Below are 19,536 nucleotides of genomic sequence, written 5' to 3'. Positions count from 1 at the left end.
GATGGTCTCGTCTTGTCGATACCTGATCCGGCAAATATTGGTAGTATCAGAGCAATACCGATACTGAGTATCGGATCGGCGCACCCCTAACTATTATGCTGATGATACTCAGCTGTATATTTCTTCAAAACCTAACGAAACTTACCAATTCACAAATTTATTGGAATGCATAGTTGATTTTAAAAAATTGGATGACTAGTAATTTCCTACTACTAAATTCTGGAAAAACCGAGATTCTAATTATTGGACAAAAAACTTTCACACGTAATAACCTAGAATACTGTCTAACACTTGATGGCTGCTCTGTTAAGTCTTCGTCGTCAGTTAGGAACCTGGGTTTGCTCTTTGATACCAATCTTTGATTTGAAAGTCACTTGTTTAGTATCTGTAAAACCGCATTTTTCCATCTTAAAAATATATTTAAATTTCGTCATATGCTCTCATTGACAAATGCGGAACAACTAGTTCATGCGTTCATGACATCAAGGCTAGATTATTGTAATGCTCTACTGGGTGGTTGCCCTGCACGCTCAATAAACTACAGCTAGTTCAAAACGTGGCAGCTCGAGTTCTTACTAGAACCAGGAAGTATGACCATATTAGCCCGGTTCTGTCAACACTGCATTGACTCCCTATTAAACATCGTATAAATTATAAAATATTGCTGATTACTTACAAAGCACTAAATGGTTTAGCTCTGCAGTACTTGAGGGAGCTCTTAACGCATTATAGTCCTTCACGTCTATTGCGATCTCAAAGTTCTGGCCAGTTGATAATACCTAGAATATCAAAATCGACTGCTGGCGGTAGATCCTTTTCCTATTTAGCACCACAACTTTGGAACAATCTTCCTAACATTGTCCGGGAAGCAGACACAGTCTGTCAGTTCAAAGCTAGACTAAAAACACATCTCTTTGACCTAGTATACACATTACACATTATCGACTTCTATAATTCAATATTAGGCTGCATAGATTAGGTCAGCCAGAACTGGGAACACTTCCCTTAAATCCTGATGTACTCGTTACATCATAAGAAGAATGGCATCTACGCTAATTTTAGTGTCTTTGTTTATCCCGAGGTTTTCCCGCAGCCTGCCGGATCCAGGCCGTTTCCAGATCTGACGAAGGTCCTTCGCCTGGACCCGATAACAATGCAGTGCTGAAGTGCCAACTAGACTCTCCCTATGGAGGATCACCTATACCACTCTACAGATAAAGCGTTGTCGAATTTTTCGGTTTGCGTACCTACCCGAAGTGATAAAATAAAATTCTGCATCAAAATTATAGACAAGACAAGTAGTTTGTTTAGGCATGGTTTGTAAGGAATTACAAACCTGCGCACATATATTCAAATGCACATAACTGTAGAATCAATTCTTAATGCGCATTCTTCAGCATCTATCACAGGTTGGCGTTCAATGTCTATTTATTGAGAACGGTGTCGTCTTAGCGGCCCCTAATTAAATAACAAATGATCATTTAGACGAAAGTGAATCAATCAAAACTAACTTTAGCTGGAAATAACATTATTCAAGAACCACTATAAAACCAAACCAATCTCTGTTACTTTAAATTATATGCCTATATCTGTAAAAAGCTGCTTTGAAACAATCTACATTGTTAAAAGCGCTATATAAATGAGGATGACTTGACTTGACTTGACTTGGGTGGATGACCGGCAGTACAACATATGGAATGTCACTGGGGTGCCTCCAGCCTATGACAGGGGGGAGACTCACCGGACAGGGACGGCAAAGCAGACTCTGCCGAGGGAAGACACGAGCTCGCCGCAGGGAGCCGTGCCGTGGAAAAATACACATATGGGATCACCGTAGGCATCGCAACATATGGACCCAGCCTAACACAGGTTCCACAAGCTTACGAGGGGTAGGCCTAACAACGGGCGTTCCACCACGTCCAATGTCGGAGCAGTGCAGAGGAACTCAACAGGGTTCGGAAAAGGGAAATCAACTGGAGCAGAAATGGCGCACGTATCCAGTCCGTAGGAGGGGAATGGCACAGCAAGCCGACACTTTGAACCGGGCTCACGGTGAAACTGACGTCATAAGAAGGAAGCTCACGGGAGCAGCGGTTCAACTATAGGTTCGACTACACACCCCCAAGACCTAATCTTAAGAACCCAAGCAAATCCACTGTAATTGATGTCATCCTAACAAATAAACCCCATAAATTCACCCATGTAGGAATTTTTCCAGACGATGGCAGTGATCACTGTGCTGTAGCAGTAATATGAAATTGTACGATTTGTACTAAGCAAAACCTAGAATTATTAAAAAAGGTGTTTTAAGAACTTTGATATTCAAGGTTTTTTGCATGATTTGTTTGCATGTGACTGGGATAAACTTGTTTTAATACCTGATGTGAACTCTGCATGGCAGTATTTCCATACATTATTTTTAAAGGTCATGAATAAGCATGCACCCATCAAGTAATTTTGAGTTAAGGGCCGCGATAATCCTTGGGTCACTGATGAACTGTCTGAGCTTTTTCATGAAAGGAATTCAGTTTGGACCAGAGCTAGAAAAACTGGCCAAGAAAAGGACAGGGTGGCTTTTAGAGCCCTGAGAAATAGATGTACAACCCTGGTTCGCAGGGCAAAATCTGAGTTTTATCTTAATGAAACAACTAGAAATTTAAATAACCCAACTAAGTTTTGGAAAACCATCAGGTCATTTTCTCCCACTCATCCATCTAATGGTTTCCCGAACCAATTAACAATAAATGAAAGGCAAATAACCGATAGAACAGAGATGGTAAATTGCTTTAACAAGCATTTCGTATCAGCTGGATCTATATTCAGTGGATTGTCTGATCAAAATACTCTGAACGCATGCCACTCAAGGGAAGACTATAATCCTAAATTCAATTTAGTCCTATTATGAGTCATGAAGTCTTAATGGTGCTGAAAAAACTGGATATTCGTAAATCTGCAGGGCCTGATGAGATTGAGCCCCTATTTTAAAAAATTGCAGCAGAAATCATTGCTGAGCCATTGACTTATATCTTAAACTTATCACTGGAACAGAATATTGTTCCTGAAGATTGGAAATTTGCCTTGGTTCTGCCAATGCTGAAAGGTGGTGACCAATCTAAATTGGACAATTATCGTCCAATCTCTAAATTATCAGTGATAGCTAAGATTTTGGAATCTATCGTCAGTGAACAATTAAAAAAAATCCTGGTTAGTAATAGTATTCTATCTGTTTTTCAGTCTGGCTTTAGAAAAAATCATAGTACCACCACCGCTACTATGAAAGTACTTATAATTGGTGCTTTAGATGATCGTAAATCATGTGCTGCGTTATTTATTGATTTAACAAAAGCCTTTGATACAGTCAATCATGCTATTTTATTATCACGGTTGGCTTGCATTGGCATCTCTGATGCTGCTCTAGGTTGGGTCAGTAGCTACTTAAATAACAGATGTCAACGTGTACTTTTAAATGACTACATGTCTGCGAAACTTACTGTTAATTCTGGAGTGCCGCAGGGCTCTATTTTGGAGCCCTTGCTGTTTACAGTATATATTAATAATCTTAGTGAAAATGTTATTAATGCAAAAGTACACCTGTATGCTGATGATACTACTATCTATTGTTCTGCAAAATCACTTGCTGAGACAATTTTAAAGTTACAAAAAGCATTTGAAATATTCAGCTCAATCTACACGCATTAAATTTAGTTCTAAATGATAAGAAAACTAAATACATGTGTTTTACTAGAACCCGTAAGCCTGGACATTCCTTGCCTCAGCTCAACACATATATAAATATTCGGGATTTGTATTGGAGGAAAATATGTCTTTTGATCTGCATATTAAACAGTTACTCACTAAATTGAAATTAAAGCTGGGTTTTTACTTTAGAAACAGCTCTTGCTTTACAAAGAAAGTCAAGAAAAGGCTGGTTGAATCTACCTTTTTGCCAGTTTTAGACCATGGAGATGTGTTTTACAGACACTCCACAAAGACCCTGTTGAAATCATTGGATTATGTGCATCATTTAGCACTGAGATCTATAATCCATGCAAAGTACTCTGTCCATCATTGTGTATTATATGAAATGGTTGGTTGGCCCTCATTTAACACAAGAAGGCTCAAACATTGGTTGACCTTTGTGGACAAATAAATAACTGGACACACTCCTTCATATTAACTACACTCTTAGCACCTAGTAGATCAAAATACAATCTAAGATCAAGTAGATACATACTGTATGATGTTCCACAAACTAAAACAGAGTTTGGCAAAACTGCTTTTAGTTACAGTGCTCCAACTTCATGGAATGAGTTGCAAAATCAGCTAAAATTGCAGGTTTTTATTTCACATACTGAGTTCAAGTCCTACCTGGGTCAAATTTGTCAACATGTTTGCGATTGTTTTAAAATGTGATTTTCTGTTTTTATTTTTATATTCCTGTGCATCCCTGTCTGTTTGTTTCTTGTTGTCTGTGTAAGTTTATCCTCTATGTGCTGCCTTCTTGGCCAGGGCTCACTTGTAAAAGAGATTGTAATCTCAATGTGATTTTATTCCCTGGTAAAATAAAGGTAACAAAAAAAAGTGTCGCCCAGCGCCAAGCTCTAGATTATCTGTCAGCGAAGCACTCTGTGTCAACGCCTAGGCGGAGCAAACACTCATTTAAGAGGAGCTCAACACCTAAGGGGACCTGTGCATCTCGGAATTTTCACCAAGATGAAGGCAGCCACCATTCAGTGGGCCAACTTCGCTTAGAAACAGCCTTCCCTCTATGCTGATTTCCTTAACAGATAAGAGCTGGTCTGAGGTTCTAAGGCTTGCGTTCTGTGCACGTAACCCACAATGAAGCGGAAGGACAGAGAAAACCAGGGCTGGGTCTGCCTCCTTCGGGGCAGTGCTTGCAGGCTCACCACCTGGTCCCAAAGGGAGAGGTAGGAACCTTGGGCACATATCCAGGCCGGGGTCTCATTTCGTGAGAGTTAGCCTCAACAAGTCCAGGCACAACTCGTTGACCAAAGTGAGCAAGTCCCTACCCTCTAGTAGAGACCAGTCAAGAAGGAGGACTGTTTAAAAACATAATTTTTTAACTCACTGCCTGCAGTGGCTCAGGGGCAGTCTCTGATTGCTGTAGCACCAGAGATGGGCCCAAGAGGATAAAGAGGGGCGCATGGCAATTCCCTTGCTCCCTCAGGAACCTGACGATCAGATGTGCTTTCCATGCTTCTGCACCATGATGTGCGTCAAGAAAACAGAGGCAACGTCATTTTAAGGGTGGAGGAAAGAGCCGACTCCAAACCATCTTGCGGGAAAGAGAGCACTGAATGACCGAACGCTCTCAGGATCTCCTCACGGAGAGAAGACTCACTCAACGAATAGGTTCACAACTTCCTATTTTAGGGGGTGCTCGCAGAAGTGATGGTAACTACCACATGTACCTGTGGTAGCCACCTGAACCTCCGCGTCCAGTTAGGACCGGCCTGGAATCTCTCCAGGGGTCTGAACGCGGGTGCCATCATGCCCCGTCCCTGAAATGTATTCAGGGGAAGTCAGGAGGCTGTCGAGGGGAGCTCGGTCTGGTTGGGCCAATAAGGGGCAACTGTCAAGACCTGCTCCACTCCTAACCTAGCACAATAGGTGCAAGCAGCATGCGCACACAAGACAGGAGCACTGCTCAACACTACATGTGAAGATCACTGAGCTTCAGGAGCAACTCTGCTCAACACCTTAGTGTGATAATTTTCACTGAGCTTTCAGGAGCTTTTCTGCTCAATGTGAGTGTGATGAAAATCAATGAACTTGAGCAGGCACCAAACGACAGTGAATCATATAACCACTTTTTAGAAGGCTCACTGGGGAATGCATTTCTGTGAAGCCCTGGGCCAGCTGATCCAGTGTCTGTCTAAGGGTTGTCCACTCAGACAGAAATAACACAACTGGCAGAGGGAGGACTCCGGAGAGGCAAAAAGATGTAACTGTGCGGCCCCGAAGTGGTCCCTGCCCAGCTGGACCGCCAGGGGATGGAGCCTCCACTCTCACTGGCCATAGCTGTTGTTGGCGGCATGATTGAGCTGGCCGGAAGAACTAGTGGAATGAAATTACCTCAGAAGAGAGTTGTGACATGTGAGGAAAGCTTAGCGCAACGGTCGCGATGTTCAGACCAGTACCAGCTCGCTGAGCTGCGGTGGCTCAAAGCTAGGTAAACTGCAACAACTCAAGGCACGAATGCCAATGCAGTCGGAGGTCGCCCAGGCCTCCGTTAAAGCATGCACTTTGTACATGGCCCCTCAGACGGTGTTAGTGGACCTTGTTCTAGGAGCGGATTGGCCCAGAGAAACGAAAGGTTGGATCACGGATCGTGGGTTTGGCGGCAGGCCGGGGTGATCTGTTGTTACAGTGCCGCTCTGCCACGGTCACCTCGGGACACGATCATGAAGCTAGTGCTGAAGTGGTCTTCATATGGAGGAAGCCAAGCGGCTGCGTCTGCCATATGCCCCAGGAGCCTCTGAAAGTTCTTTCAGTGGGACCCTTTCTCACTTCTATATAGCACCAGCCGAACACACTCTTTTCTTGAAGAGACGTGTTGGACTGAGTCCTTCACCAAACTGAAAAAGAGATACTCAACCCGTGGGCGAGATTACTCTCTTTAAGTTGACCTGAAGTCCCCACTGGCTATGGAGCACTCGGAGGGTAGGACCTTGTACTGATCCTTCCCACCTTGGAACACAAGAACACAGAATGATCTGTGGAGCGGAGGGATCGAAATCTGAAGTACTGTCCTTCAGGTCAAACGCTGCAGGTCAACCTTGAGGACGTAGCATTTGGAAATGCATCTGTGTTAGCAACTTGAACGGAGGCTTTCGAAAAAGGGCCCGTTTCAGTTGACACAGGTCCAAGATGGCCATGACCCACCACTCTAGGGTACAATGAAATACGGGTTTATAGAAACCGGTCTTCATATCGGCTGGAGGAAGAGGCTACATCGCGTCCTTCACCAGTAGGACTGCGACGTGCACACACAGGACAGGAGCAATGCTCAACACCTAGGTATGATTAATATCACTGAGCCAGGGCGGAAGCCAAGCAAAATGAATCGCAAGCCAAGTCTGATGACAGACGTACGCGAGGTGGGTCAGCGAGGTGGATGACAGGGACCCGGCTCGGAAGGCCCGGAGGCGGCCCGAAGCAGGGTCTGAGTGTGGTCCACGACACTTACCTGTCTCCACGAGACAGCCAGGGATGTGTGAGAAGGCGGATGACCGGGTCCTCGAACCGCACCCAGCTGCCGTGCTGGCAAACATGAGGGGGCTGAGGGGTGCAAGGCTTTACAGGGTCGCACACCGCCAGACTTACCCTCTTGGGACCCAGGAACAGAGGAACTTGCTCTTTCTTTGAAGTGTGGGTACCGCTTGCTCGACTTCTTTTGAGAGCCAGCGGTGGAACAGACACACACACAAACAAAGACTCCACCCTGGGAGAGGGAGTGGATCAGTGACCAACTCCAAAAGCATCCTCCTTCATCCTTCGGCGGCCCACTCCGGAGTGCTTTCGCTATCGCTTGCCACCTGGCTTGGAGCAGGCCAGCACCTGGAGCGGGCTGGGCGTCCCTACTGCGACCGGCTCCATGCTGAGGCCTGGCTGGAGGCTGCTGCGGAGGCCCAGGAGTTGGAGGAACTGCCAACGGCGGCGGGGTGGAGGGTAGTGAGGGGGATCAAGGGTAGTGAGGGGGAACAGCTATTGAGGCAGTTTCTGGCAGAGAAAGGTGCCATCCACAACCTGATAACCCCTCCATGCACTTCGGGAAAGAAAAGTACTGGGGCGATGAGCTGAGAACCAGCACGGCCCGCCCCGAGATACCATTCCTCCAACCGAGACTGAACGGGACACGGTGGAGTTCCACTCGAGCCCGGCAGCCTCGGTGGCCCGTTGCAGCATAGCTGACATTTCTGGATCTGGCTCGGGCAATGTTACACTCCCAGAGGGAGATAACACAGCCGAGTCGTCATCTCCAGAGGCCAGCTCCCCCTTCAATGCTGCTATCGACATCTTACCCTCTGGGGGAACCCCAATTGAAACAGCTGATCGGTCCATTACAGAGGGACCAGCACGCTCAACAGGAATTCCATCGGCTGCGGTGTGATAGAGGAGTGAGGAGCCCACAGGGAATAGTTATCACTATCCTCCGATCACCCATCCCACACGGCACCCGGGGGTGGGGCATGGTAAAGGTGACTCGCGCTTCGCGGACGAATGCGAGTCTAAATCTCAACGCCGTGACAGTCATATTCCCGCAATGAGAACATGAGCCGTCCACAAAAGCTGCCCCGGCGTGCTGAACATATAAATATACATACATACTTATATAAACATAAATATATAGCTCAAACACGTGATGCAACAATTGTGACCGTCAGAGAGTAAAAGGGAACAACTGCATCCAGAAACGCACAGGTGGAATGACATCTTGAAAAAGACGCAAACGCACCCGTGTTGCTGTAGAAACCACCAGCACTGGGAGAGACTTCCAGAAGAACACTGACACACTCGCTCGTTGTAAACAGCACTCTTCAGAGACATCAAACGATCGGCTCCGAAGCGAAAGGCAACTAGTGCGTGCATCCACTACCGTATTTATACCTGCACCGTGGGGGCGGAGTGTGTGATGTAAATCACGCAGGCCAATTACATTGGCTCATTCAATAGTAGGGGTGGGGGAAAAAATTGATTCTTAGATGCATCGCAATGCGGACATGGACGATTCTGAATCTCTTCACAAATGTCAAAAATCGATTTAAAATCGACTTAAATTTTTTTTTTTTTTAGATATACATTTTATAATAACGTAATATTGACGGAACGCAAAAGACGGAACTCTGAAGTGCGGAAGTGCAGTGCCCGGACCGTCTGTGGCGTGTGCACATAACAGAGACGCAATGGCTGAGCGCGAAACCCAAACACCCTCCTCGTTAAAAGCTGACGTGTGGAAGTATTTTGGCTTCTATGAAGTTGAAGGGGGAAAGGAGCTGGACAAGAGCCACACTAGTTGTAAGCTTTGTAGAATAAAACTAAAATATTTCGGAAACACGATGTGAGAAACACAAATATGAGAAGCCATATGACACATTTCCACCCAGAGGAGGAAAAACACTCGACTGTACCGGTCGTTGTTATATTATTAATTTACTACAAGTATGCTGCTAGTTCAGGCACACATTTATTTTCCTGTTGGTTCTTTGCAATGTTAATAAAATATATTGTACGTTAATTCTTTATGGGTCATTACTTTGTACTTTTAAAGCGAAGTATTTATATTCACACACACACACAAAGATTCAGATAATCGATAATTGCTTTAGCATCGAATCGCAGCCCTCTGAATCGTAATTGAATCGAATCGTTAGGTGCCTAGAGATTCCCACCCCTATTCAATAGTAATCAAAGACGATTGGATCCCTAGCGTGATCCCCCATTCAGTCGACGTCGACTACGTCCGATGTTATCGACTGAAAGTGAAACTTATTTACTAAGTGAACTGTGTTCTGAAAGTATATGCAATTATTAGAAATAAACAGAAAACAAAATTGTTTTGGAAAAAAGTGTAACTGATTTGTTTCATGTAAAAACGTCTCAGGTTACGTATGTAACCTGACGCTGCGTTGAGACGCGTTGGGAAAGCTCTGCGTGATTTCGTCGTGAAGCACGTGTATAATCAGTCCAATGGAAGAGCGAGACGTCATAGGCGGTGACGTCATAGACCAGGAAGCTATAAAGCACACCAGAAAACAGACCGCGACAGCTTCTGAAAAAGCCTGAAGCAAGTCGATCAGGGCATGCAGGAAGTATGGCAGGAGAACGCAGCGTCTCGTTCCCTCTCAGGGAACCAGGGTTACATACGTAACCTGAGACGTTCCCTTTCAAGGGAACTCGAGCTGCGTTGAGACGCGGTGGGAACCCCATACCCACTACGCCATAAGACAAATGCCCGTTCTGTGTGAAGTCCTTGCGCACACTAGAAGCAAGCAACCTAGCCCCGGGAGTGGAGAGGTGTAGGTCATAAATCTGAAAAATGTATGAGGTGAGGACCAGCCTGCCGCATTACAAATATCCTGAAGGGAAACACCCGAAATTAAAGCCTAGAGGCAGCCATACTCCTTGTAGAATGGGCCTGAACAGCCACAGGTGAATGCTGTCCGGCCGCTTCATAAGCAAGTGAGATAGCCTCAACTACCCACTTGCTCATTATCTGTTTAGATGCAGGGCAACCTATCTTAGGTTACCCGAAGCAGACAAATAATCGTTCTGATAAACGCCACTGAGCAGCTCTGTGGACCTAAGCATCCAAAGCCCGGGCAGGGCATAACAGATTTAAGATTTTCCTGATCTGGGGTATTAAAGGTGGAGGACAGAAGGCCTGGAGCACAAATGACCCGCACATTTAGTAGGGACCTAGAAATACAACCCGATCTGGGGTGAAGAAATACTACCACCAACCAGGTGCAAATCCAAGTACGTGCAGGCCTCAGCCTCATGTACCACGGAGAAGACGAAATTAAGGATCTCTCCTCAGAGATAGCCCAGCAAAGAAACATTCATTACAGAAATCAAGTACTGTACCAACAGGGCAGAAACGAGATTCAGAAGGCGTTCTCTGCACCAGGCAGAGAACAGCATATTAGTCTTCTCGTGGAGGGAGCTCTAGACTGGAGTATGGTCTCCACGACCTCGGTCGAGAAACTTGAATCTATGAGCTGGGCCCCCTCAGAGGCCGAGCCCACAGTATCCACAACTCCAGAGCTCCCGGGAGCAAAGATATCGGGAAAAGCGTATAGGTGTAGCGGCAACCACACCTATTACATTACATCCAGTCCAAGCGGAGCTGGATGCGTGAGGGAGAACCACAAGGGCAATGCATTGTACAAGCGATGCGAAAGTTCGACTTGTAGTTTGACCGAAGTTCTCCCTAAGAAGCTCCACCACCTCGGGGTGAAGTCTCCATTCCCCGGGCCACAGCCCCTGCCTCAACAGGATATCTGCTCTGATATACGAGACCATCAGTGTGTTGTCCGGACCCTTCGCCGACCAACCACTCATGATTGCCCCCGACTTGTGAGGGAAACATCCGTCGATAGCATTATGCGTCGACAAGAAGCCCCCAACACTGGGCCTGGGCGAGGAACCAAGGTTCTTCCACATGACCGAGGCACGAAGGCATAGCCGCGTGACCTTGATCATGCGAAAACGGATTTCCCCTCGGAGAAAACCCCTTGGTCCCGAGCCACCACTGCAGGGGTCTCATGTACAGAAGGCCAAAAGTAACTACGTTGGATGCAACTGCCATGAGTCCCAGCCAAAGACCTTTCACCGAGCGGACACTCATGACCGCCCCCCATCCTGTGAGGGAAGCATCCGTCGATAGCGTGACGCGTCGACAAGAAGCACCCAGCACTGGGCCCTGGGCGAGGAACCAAGGTTTCTTCCACATGACCGAGGCACGAAGGCATAGCCGCGTGACCTTGATCATGCGAAAACGGATTTCCCCTCGGAGAAAACCCCTTGGTCCCGAGCCACCACTGCAGGGGGTCTCATGTACAGAAGGCCAAATGTAACTACGTTAGACGCAACTACCATGAGCCCCAACAGTCTCAGAGACTGTTTGCAGTGAGTGACTGACCTAGTTTTACATTCTTTACGGCTGTGAGAATCGCAGAAATACGTGCAGGAAACAGACGTGCTTGCATTGTTGTCGAATCCCATAATACACCTAGAAAGTGGTCCTCTGAGCTGGGAGGAGTACACTCTTTTTGGTGTTGAGCCGCAACCCCAACCTCCTTATGTGGGACAGAACGACATCTCGATGTTGAACTGCCAAAAGCTCGGACTGAGCTAAAATCAACCAATCGTCGATATAATTTAATACGCGAATGCCCTGGAATCTCAGAGGAGCCAGAGCTGCATCCACGCATATTGTAAAAGGTGTTGGGTGATAACCTAGGCCGAATGGAAGAACCCGATACTGGTATGCTTCGCCCCTGAAAGCAAACCTCAGGAACCTCCTGTGATGAGGATGGATAGATAAGTAAGCGTCCTTTAAGTCTATTGTGACAAAGCAGTCCTCGGACTGAATCTGTGACACAATCATATTTAGCGTAAGCATACTTTGAACTTAAGATTCTGAAACCTGCTGTTTAATTGACGCAGGTCTAGAGTAGGACGCAACCCCTCATCCTCTTTCGGAACAATGAAGTAATGGCAGTAAAACCCTGACTGTCTGCCGGGAGGAGGAACCCCTTCTACAGCTCCTTTTGCAGAAGTGTCAGTACTTCCTGCTCCATAACCAAAGCCTGCTCGGGGTCCACCACAGTGGGGAGGACCCCTAGAAATCTGGGCGGACAAGAACCGAATTCTGAACCCTTTTCTATAGTGTGCAGGACCCACCGAGAAATATGTGGCAGTAGTTTCCACGCTGCCAGAAATTCTACTAGGGGAACCAGTCTCTCAAGACTGGCCTCTGGATTTGGTTGAACAGTCACTACGGTGCCCTGAAGCGGCGAACCGGCAGGGAACAACCGAACTGACCGTTCTACGACCCTCCTCGGAGGATCGTATGGGGACGCTGAGACCTCGGTGCCCTGAACGGCGAACCGGCAGGGAACAACCGAACTGGCAGCGCTGCGACCCTCCTCAGAGAGTCGCACCCCAGAGGGCGCCGAGGAGAAACGATTTCTCAAAACCGTCCCTGCCCCGGAGGAGCCCTCAGAAGCTTTATTAGAGAAGACGACAGTCCTCAGATCTTGCCTCCCTTTAAATAACTTAGTTCCAACGACCCTCCTCGGAGGATCATTGGAAAAAGCAGGCACCTCGGCACCCTGAAACGGCGAACCGGCAGGGAAACCGAACTGACTGCTCTACGACCCCCCTCGGAGGATCGTTTGGGGACACTGACACCTTGGTGTCCTGAACGGCGAACCGGCAGGAAAAACGAACTGGCAGCGCTTCGACCCTCCTCAGAGAGTCGCACCCCAGAGGGCGCCGAGGAGAAACGATTTTCTCAAAACCATCCCTACCCCGGAGGGGACCACCCTTTAGAAGCCTGATAGCCTCGGCGTCAGGGCTTCCTATTGTCCAAGCTTTTTTAGAGATAAAATAGTCCTCAGATCTTGCATATCTCTAACTGGCTAGACTGCTACCGCCACCCAAGTCCCCTTCGATTGTGGAGGAGCCCAAATGGCGATGCTCGTTCTTGCACTCTGTGCTGCGAGGAGCTTAGTAGACTGAGACTGCTCCGCCCAGCAGTCTCAGGAACATTAGATTGGTGAGGAAGAAACCTCTGGAACGCCGCTGAACGGTTTATTCTTAGTTTTTTTTTGTTTTTTTTTGGAAGCGGAGCGTCCAGAAGAACAGACATAATTTTATCTTATTTTTCTTTATTTTTAAATCAGAAAAACGTATATATATATATATATATATATATATATATATATATATATATATATATATATATATATATGTATATATATATATAAATATATCACTCCGTGGCCACCAGCAGGAAAACAACCGAACTGGCAGTGCTGCGACCCTCCTCAGAGAGTCGCCACCCAGAGGACGCAGAGGAGAAACGATTTCTCGAAACCGTCCCTCCCCAGTATAGTTTATCTGTTTTTGCACGACGCAATTCTCGAATAGCGTCAGTGCTGACAACCTCACATTCATCCATGTCTTTATAATTTACCCACCAGCGTTGCCTAATAAGATTTTTTATTTAGATGGCTGGTGGGTAACGTCGGGGTTAAAAATGATGACGCCGACTCGGGAGAGAGAAAGCTAGCAAGCGTCTCTTTAACCCGAGGCACTGTCATACCATGATACTTAATACCCATAGCATTACTATAGTTAGACGTTGGGCATTAAACACATAAAATAGAAACCGACTTATTCCACGATCTCACCTCAGTGTGGTGTGGAGATAGGGAAAAAACGGCAGTCCCCGACGAGGAGGCTGAGATACAGAGTTTTTCTGTTTTTAGATTTATTTCATCTAATAAACTCTTTTTATTTTCACTCTCATAATGTTCAGCTGGCCAGAAAATATTTAACTAGCAACAGCACTAGATAAACCTCCTTTTAAAGCTCCTCTTTATTCAACAGAGTTATGAGCTGACTTATTTATTCATTTATTGAAAACTCAAACATCTGCCTTTTCTTAATATCTTTATTTGTTTTGTTCACTTTTTCTAAACAAAACACTAACGATACCAATTCCTCGGAACTGGAAATCGCCAGCACTGGATCTGGCAGGTGAAAGCTGAGATAGGGCGGGGCCCGTCCCAACCCCCGCTGTCAGATCCGTTTGCGAACCCCACAATGCGAGTCGCCGCCGTGCATCGGCAACAGCGGGACCCGCGCGGGGAGCGCGAACCGGACCGTCCTCCTCGAAGAACGCCCGGCGGGAGCGGAGCGTCCTCACGAACAGCTTCTCGCAATGCTCACTGTCAGCCCCCTCGAGAACTGACTGTGGCATGCTCCACTCCCAATAGTAACAAAAAGCTGATGTGTGTGTCCCCACCCGTGATATAGCGTGGGTAGGGAACAACACAAAAGCTGCTTGCTCTCTTTTGCCATAATATATATATATATATATATATATTGCAACTTGACAGACAACAATAAATATGACAAGGACAGAATACACAGATCGCTTGCTGAAGGCAACAGAAGCTGTCGCGGTCTGTTTTCTGGTGTGCTTTATAGCTTCCTGGTCTATGACGTCAACGCCTATGACGTCTCGCTCTTCCATTGGACTGATTATACACGTGCTTCACGACGCAATCACGCAGAGCGTTCCCACCGCGTCTCAACGCAGCTCGAGTTCCCTTGAAAGGGAACAGGCTTTAAGTTTGAAATATTTTGATCAATGCGTTTGTCACATTTCTTTTGTGAAATTTCTATTAATTTTCTTGTAAAGTACTGTTACTGTCACTGTCACACTGGGGAAGAAATGCCATCAAAAGTCAAAATATTAAGGGCAAAGATTTCCCTGTAATTCAATTTTCCCTTTTTTATATTGTTGTGTTGTAGGAACAATACAAGCAAGTATTATATACTCTGGCCACATGCACTGCCCAGTCAAAAAATTGGATCATAATTGCAGTGATTGTTTTGTTTCTAGCATGTTATATGTTTGGCAACAGTTATATGTTTGGCAACTAACCCTAACTGATGTAGGAAGACACATCATGGCCATACTGTTTTTTTTCTAAGGCATGTTTATAAAATCTACTTAAATGTCCTAATTAAACGGAGGCTTAATCTAAGCCCTGTCTGTGAAACCAGGTCCATATTTTGTAAATAAAACCCATTTTGTTGAAATCTAATCTGGTGTTATTATCTTCCGCCAGGGACAGAGGATAAAAGTGTGTTCTCGCTTTTTCATCCCTTTTTACTTTTTTCCCCCCATTTACGCTTTTTCCTTTGTTACTTCCCCTAGACGAGTAGAGGGATGTAACATTTACTTTTAATAATCTACACAAAGGATATGACGATGTAATCTTTATCTCCGGCTTTATCGCTCAATGTTTGAGTGAATAATTCAATGACTCTCTCATAAAGACTTCAGGTGTGTTCGACTTGAAGCGGTGCTGCACAGACCGATGGGTGTATGAGAAATGTATGTTTCAAAGTACAGAGAGAGTGATTAGAGAGCGGCTCACAGTACTTACATGTCATACATCGATCAGTCTGTGCAGCATCGCTTCAAGTCGAACACATCTTTTACTTGTTTCATTACTGGATGAATGTGCACTTGAATGATCTTTTAACAATTGAGAAGAGGCCCTAGTGCAAAACAATGTAAAGAAAAACAAAACTGTGTGAATGTCAACTAGCAAGTGTATAGCAAATAACAGTGTAACAAACACGTTTAACTGAGCTGCTGAAAATCATCTTTAACTCGTTCAATAGTCCCTGTTTTCACCTCATTCATTATGGTGATGTCTGAGATCTTCTGTAAATTGGCACATCAAGCAAGTCATTAGTGTCAGACAAACTACAGTCATCACTTTATGTGATAATCACCTATCAATGTGTTTTTACTGTTTTACCCCTCAGGTTAAAGTACATGACTAAAAATACTATTAAAGGCTACAGAAACCAAACCTGCAAACTCTCTTTCTGACACTGAAATCGGCCATTCATGATTAGTGCAGATCCGAGTTTTTATTTGAATGTATATCTGAAGGGAAATGATGGTGGCAATTCGATGGCATCATCTTTTATCTTTCCTCAGTAATGCCTAATAAAGTAGTGTTTATAAGTGCAGCGCTGCTTGTGTTCAGGAGTAACCGCTGTATTTCTGCTTTTCTCTTTGGTCTCTTTGGTTCATTTTCTTTCAGTTTGTTCATATAACTTTACTTACGTAATCATTAATTAGGCTCAAATGTGAGGTTTATCATTTTATGATAATTTTTTTTTTTTTGTCAAAACTATATTATTTGAACGGTAAAGTTGTTTAAATTGTATTTTTATTGTCATTACAGTTTATAACCAGTGTTGGGAACGTTACTTTAAAAAGGTATTTAGTTATAGTTACTCACTACTTGTTCCAAAAAGTAACTGAGTTAGTAACTGAATTACTCTATAATAAAAGTAACTCGTTACCAGGGAAAGTAACTATTTGCGTTAAAGAATCAATGTCAAAGAATTTGGATTTCACAAGTTTTCACAAGTCAGTTGAAATGAGTAGAACAGACAGGTGTTTGTACATAACTTTCGATATTTATTGCACGTCGACAGACAGCAAGAGGTTTATTCTGCACTTCAAATATTATCTTTGTAAGATATGTAAACAGTTACACCATATAAAGTGCATTTAACTCTAGCAAATTAATCAAACTCTCTCAAGCTGAGACAACTGGTCAAGTAAACAAATTGTACTTCCAAGTGTTTTGTTCACAACAAAAGTAAACTTTTAAACAACAAAAAAGTGTGTTTAGCTCTGTAGTCTTATTCTTAATTAAATAAATGGTCCCAATGTCAGACAACTGGTCCGGTAGACATGCTGTACTTCAAGTATTTTCTTAAAAAGTAAACTATTAAATAATATAAAGTGTGTTTGCCGCTGCGATCAGTTGTCATGGATACAGTGTTCTCTTGGGCCTCGTGGTCTTCACTCGGACGCGCGCTTCAATCTATCGTCATTGTGGATACTCTCTATTCATTCCGGTGAATTCACAAAATAAAATGCTCACAAACGTGTCCCTGCTTTATATAGACTGTAACCACTGATGAACATATTCAGTTTGTATGAGAGAAAAAAAAAACTATACGAGTGCGGATTAGAACCCGTAACCTCTGACACGCTTGGCAAAAGATCTACCACTACACCATTTAAGAACTTTAACAAAACTTGCGGATCGATGGATTTATTTATGGGTTGAGGAGAGAACCTGCACAGTTTGACAAGTTTGTACCCACCACTTCTGAAAATGCACTTCCGAATGAGTCCCTGTCCCCAGCACATTTCAAACCAAACTGACGCCCGTGGTTACGCACCGCATTTAACGTCCAGTAACGTTAACGGCGTTCTAACGACGGGAAAAGTAATTCATTAGATTAACGTTACCACGTTACTGAAAAAATAACGTCGTTACCTAACGCTTTTAAACGGCGTTATTCCAAACACTGTTTAACGTTACCAGACATTGCCGTTGTTTAAAATAACTTTGCTACCAAAGCAACATGTAGAATTTAATTTTTAAAACAATTGTAACTTATACTACAACCCTCTATTCAGTCTGCATATTGCATTTTAAGTGGATTTCTGTCGTCGTATATTAGATTTCTGATTAGTTTAGATAAAAATTTAACCACTGCCCCGTTTCATCCTTATAATATTCTGGGTTATATAAAAATTAGCAACCTAGAGCTGTTTTGTACACTACTAATATGTAACTCAAAATGCTCTATATTTGAACTAAATATATTTGAAGCACCAAGTGTGTTTTGCTGTTAAAGTAATCTAGTATAAATTCAGTAACTTATCTCTGATTCTTCCAGATATGGACCTGTGGGCGTCAGTATCACACAGTGATCACAGTTCACACCTGCAGTGAAGCCCCTCCCACAACAATTCACCAATAAATACTGGGAATATTCCCATCATCCTACAAGAGAAGGACAAACTCCAGGAGTAGCAGCTGAAATCTGTGTGACTGTTAAAGATGGAGATTATTAAAGAGGAGATTGAAGACATGAGTGATCCAGAACCATCCAGAATAAAACATGAAGATATTGAGGAACAAATAGGTTGGTGTTCATTCTTGATTCTTCATTGCTTTGGTAGCTGTGAAATAATAATCAGTATATGAATGAAAAATTCTATAGAAATGCTTATATAATTTTAATCGTCATCTTTTATGAACCTTTAATCATAATCTTGTAGGCTGTAACAGTTGTCAAACTCATTTTGATCATATTAGCAATAGAATTACAGAACTAAACTTTGCCACATCAAATGTCTGATACTTGATCTCTGTTGCTTTCTGCTATTAACCCGTAAGCCCTGAGGGCATTTTAGAGTTGTTTTTTCTGAGTGACATAAACAAAACTAAAGACTCATAACTCCAAAAGACTAAAAAGATAGGTATTGTTTGATAGAACACTTTATAATTTTTTTGAAAATATACATTACATTATATTTGGTCATTCTCACCGCCGGCGGTACACTTCAGGTTTAATGGGTTAAATCAGGGTTCACTTGAACTGATTCTAATTTTGTTTATTTTAGATCGGATGGAAGTGAAAGAGGAAAGACAAGAACTGGAGGAATTTAAGAAGGAACATCATGACTTTAAAATTCAAGAAACAAAAGCCAAAAAGCTGCTCGCCTGCACTCAGTGTGGAAAGAGTTTCAGTCAAAAAGTAAACCTTACGACACACATGAGAATTCACACCGGAGAGAAACCGTATCCATGCACTCAGTGTGGAAAGAGTTTTTCTCAAGCATCAACTCTCAGTCATCATCTGCTCCGTCACTCTGGAGAAAAGCCATTTAACTGTGACCAGTGTGGTAAAGATTTTATTTTATCATCATATCTTAAACAACACCTGAAAGTTCATTCAGATGAGAAGCCTTATGTGTGTTCTCTCTGTGGAAAGAGATTTTCAAGACCGGACAGTTTTAAACGGCACCAGAAAACACATAATGGAGTGAGAGATCATGTGTGTTGTGACTGTGGTAAGAAATTTACTACATCTCACAATCTGAAACTGCACCAGATAATTCATACTGGAGAAAAACCTTACAAGTGTTCATATTGTGACAAGAGTTTCACTCGGTCTGGAAACCTGAAAGAACATGAGCGACTTCATACTGGAGAGAAGCCGTACCACTGTACTCAGTGTGAGAAGAGCTTTTCTCAAGCATCAAGTCTCAGTGATCATCTGCACATTCACTCTGGAGAAAAAACATTTAACTGTGATCAGTGTGGTAAAGATTTTATTTCATCATCCAAACTAAAAAAACACCTGAAGGTTCATTCAGAT

The 19,536-nt window shown here is 44.0% G+C and overlaps 2 protein-coding genes across 2 annotated transcripts in view; one reads left to right on the top strand and one right to left on the bottom strand.

Annotated features, from left to right (window-relative positions):
* The window catches only part of LOC143716529 (uncharacterized), a 204,952-nt gene that overhangs the window by 29,925 nt on the left and 155,491 nt on the right, over nucleotides 1-19,536 (top strand). The window contains exon 5 of the mRNA XM_077209081.1: nucleotides 18,779-19,480. Coding sequence (XP_077065196.1) covers nucleotides 18,779-19,480 — 702 coding nt within the window. The remainder of the gene's footprint in view (nucleotides 1-18,778; nucleotides 19,481-19,536) is intronic.
* LOC143715439 (uncharacterized) overlaps nucleotides 1-19,536 on the bottom strand; it is a 266,032-nt gene that overhangs the window by 164,444 nt on the left and 82,052 nt on the right. The gene's annotated exons all lie outside the window — the stretch shown is intronic.

This window comes from Siphateles boraxobius, unplaced genomic scaffold (assembly GCF_051911475.1).
Source record: "Siphateles boraxobius isolate OS27281-9 unplaced genomic scaffold, OSU_SipBor_1 6, whole genome shotgun sequence".
NCBI lineage: Eukaryota > Metazoa > Chordata > Actinopteri > Cypriniformes > Leuciscidae > Siphateles > Siphateles boraxobius.
This window is presented reverse-complemented; position numbering and strand designations above follow the sequence as displayed.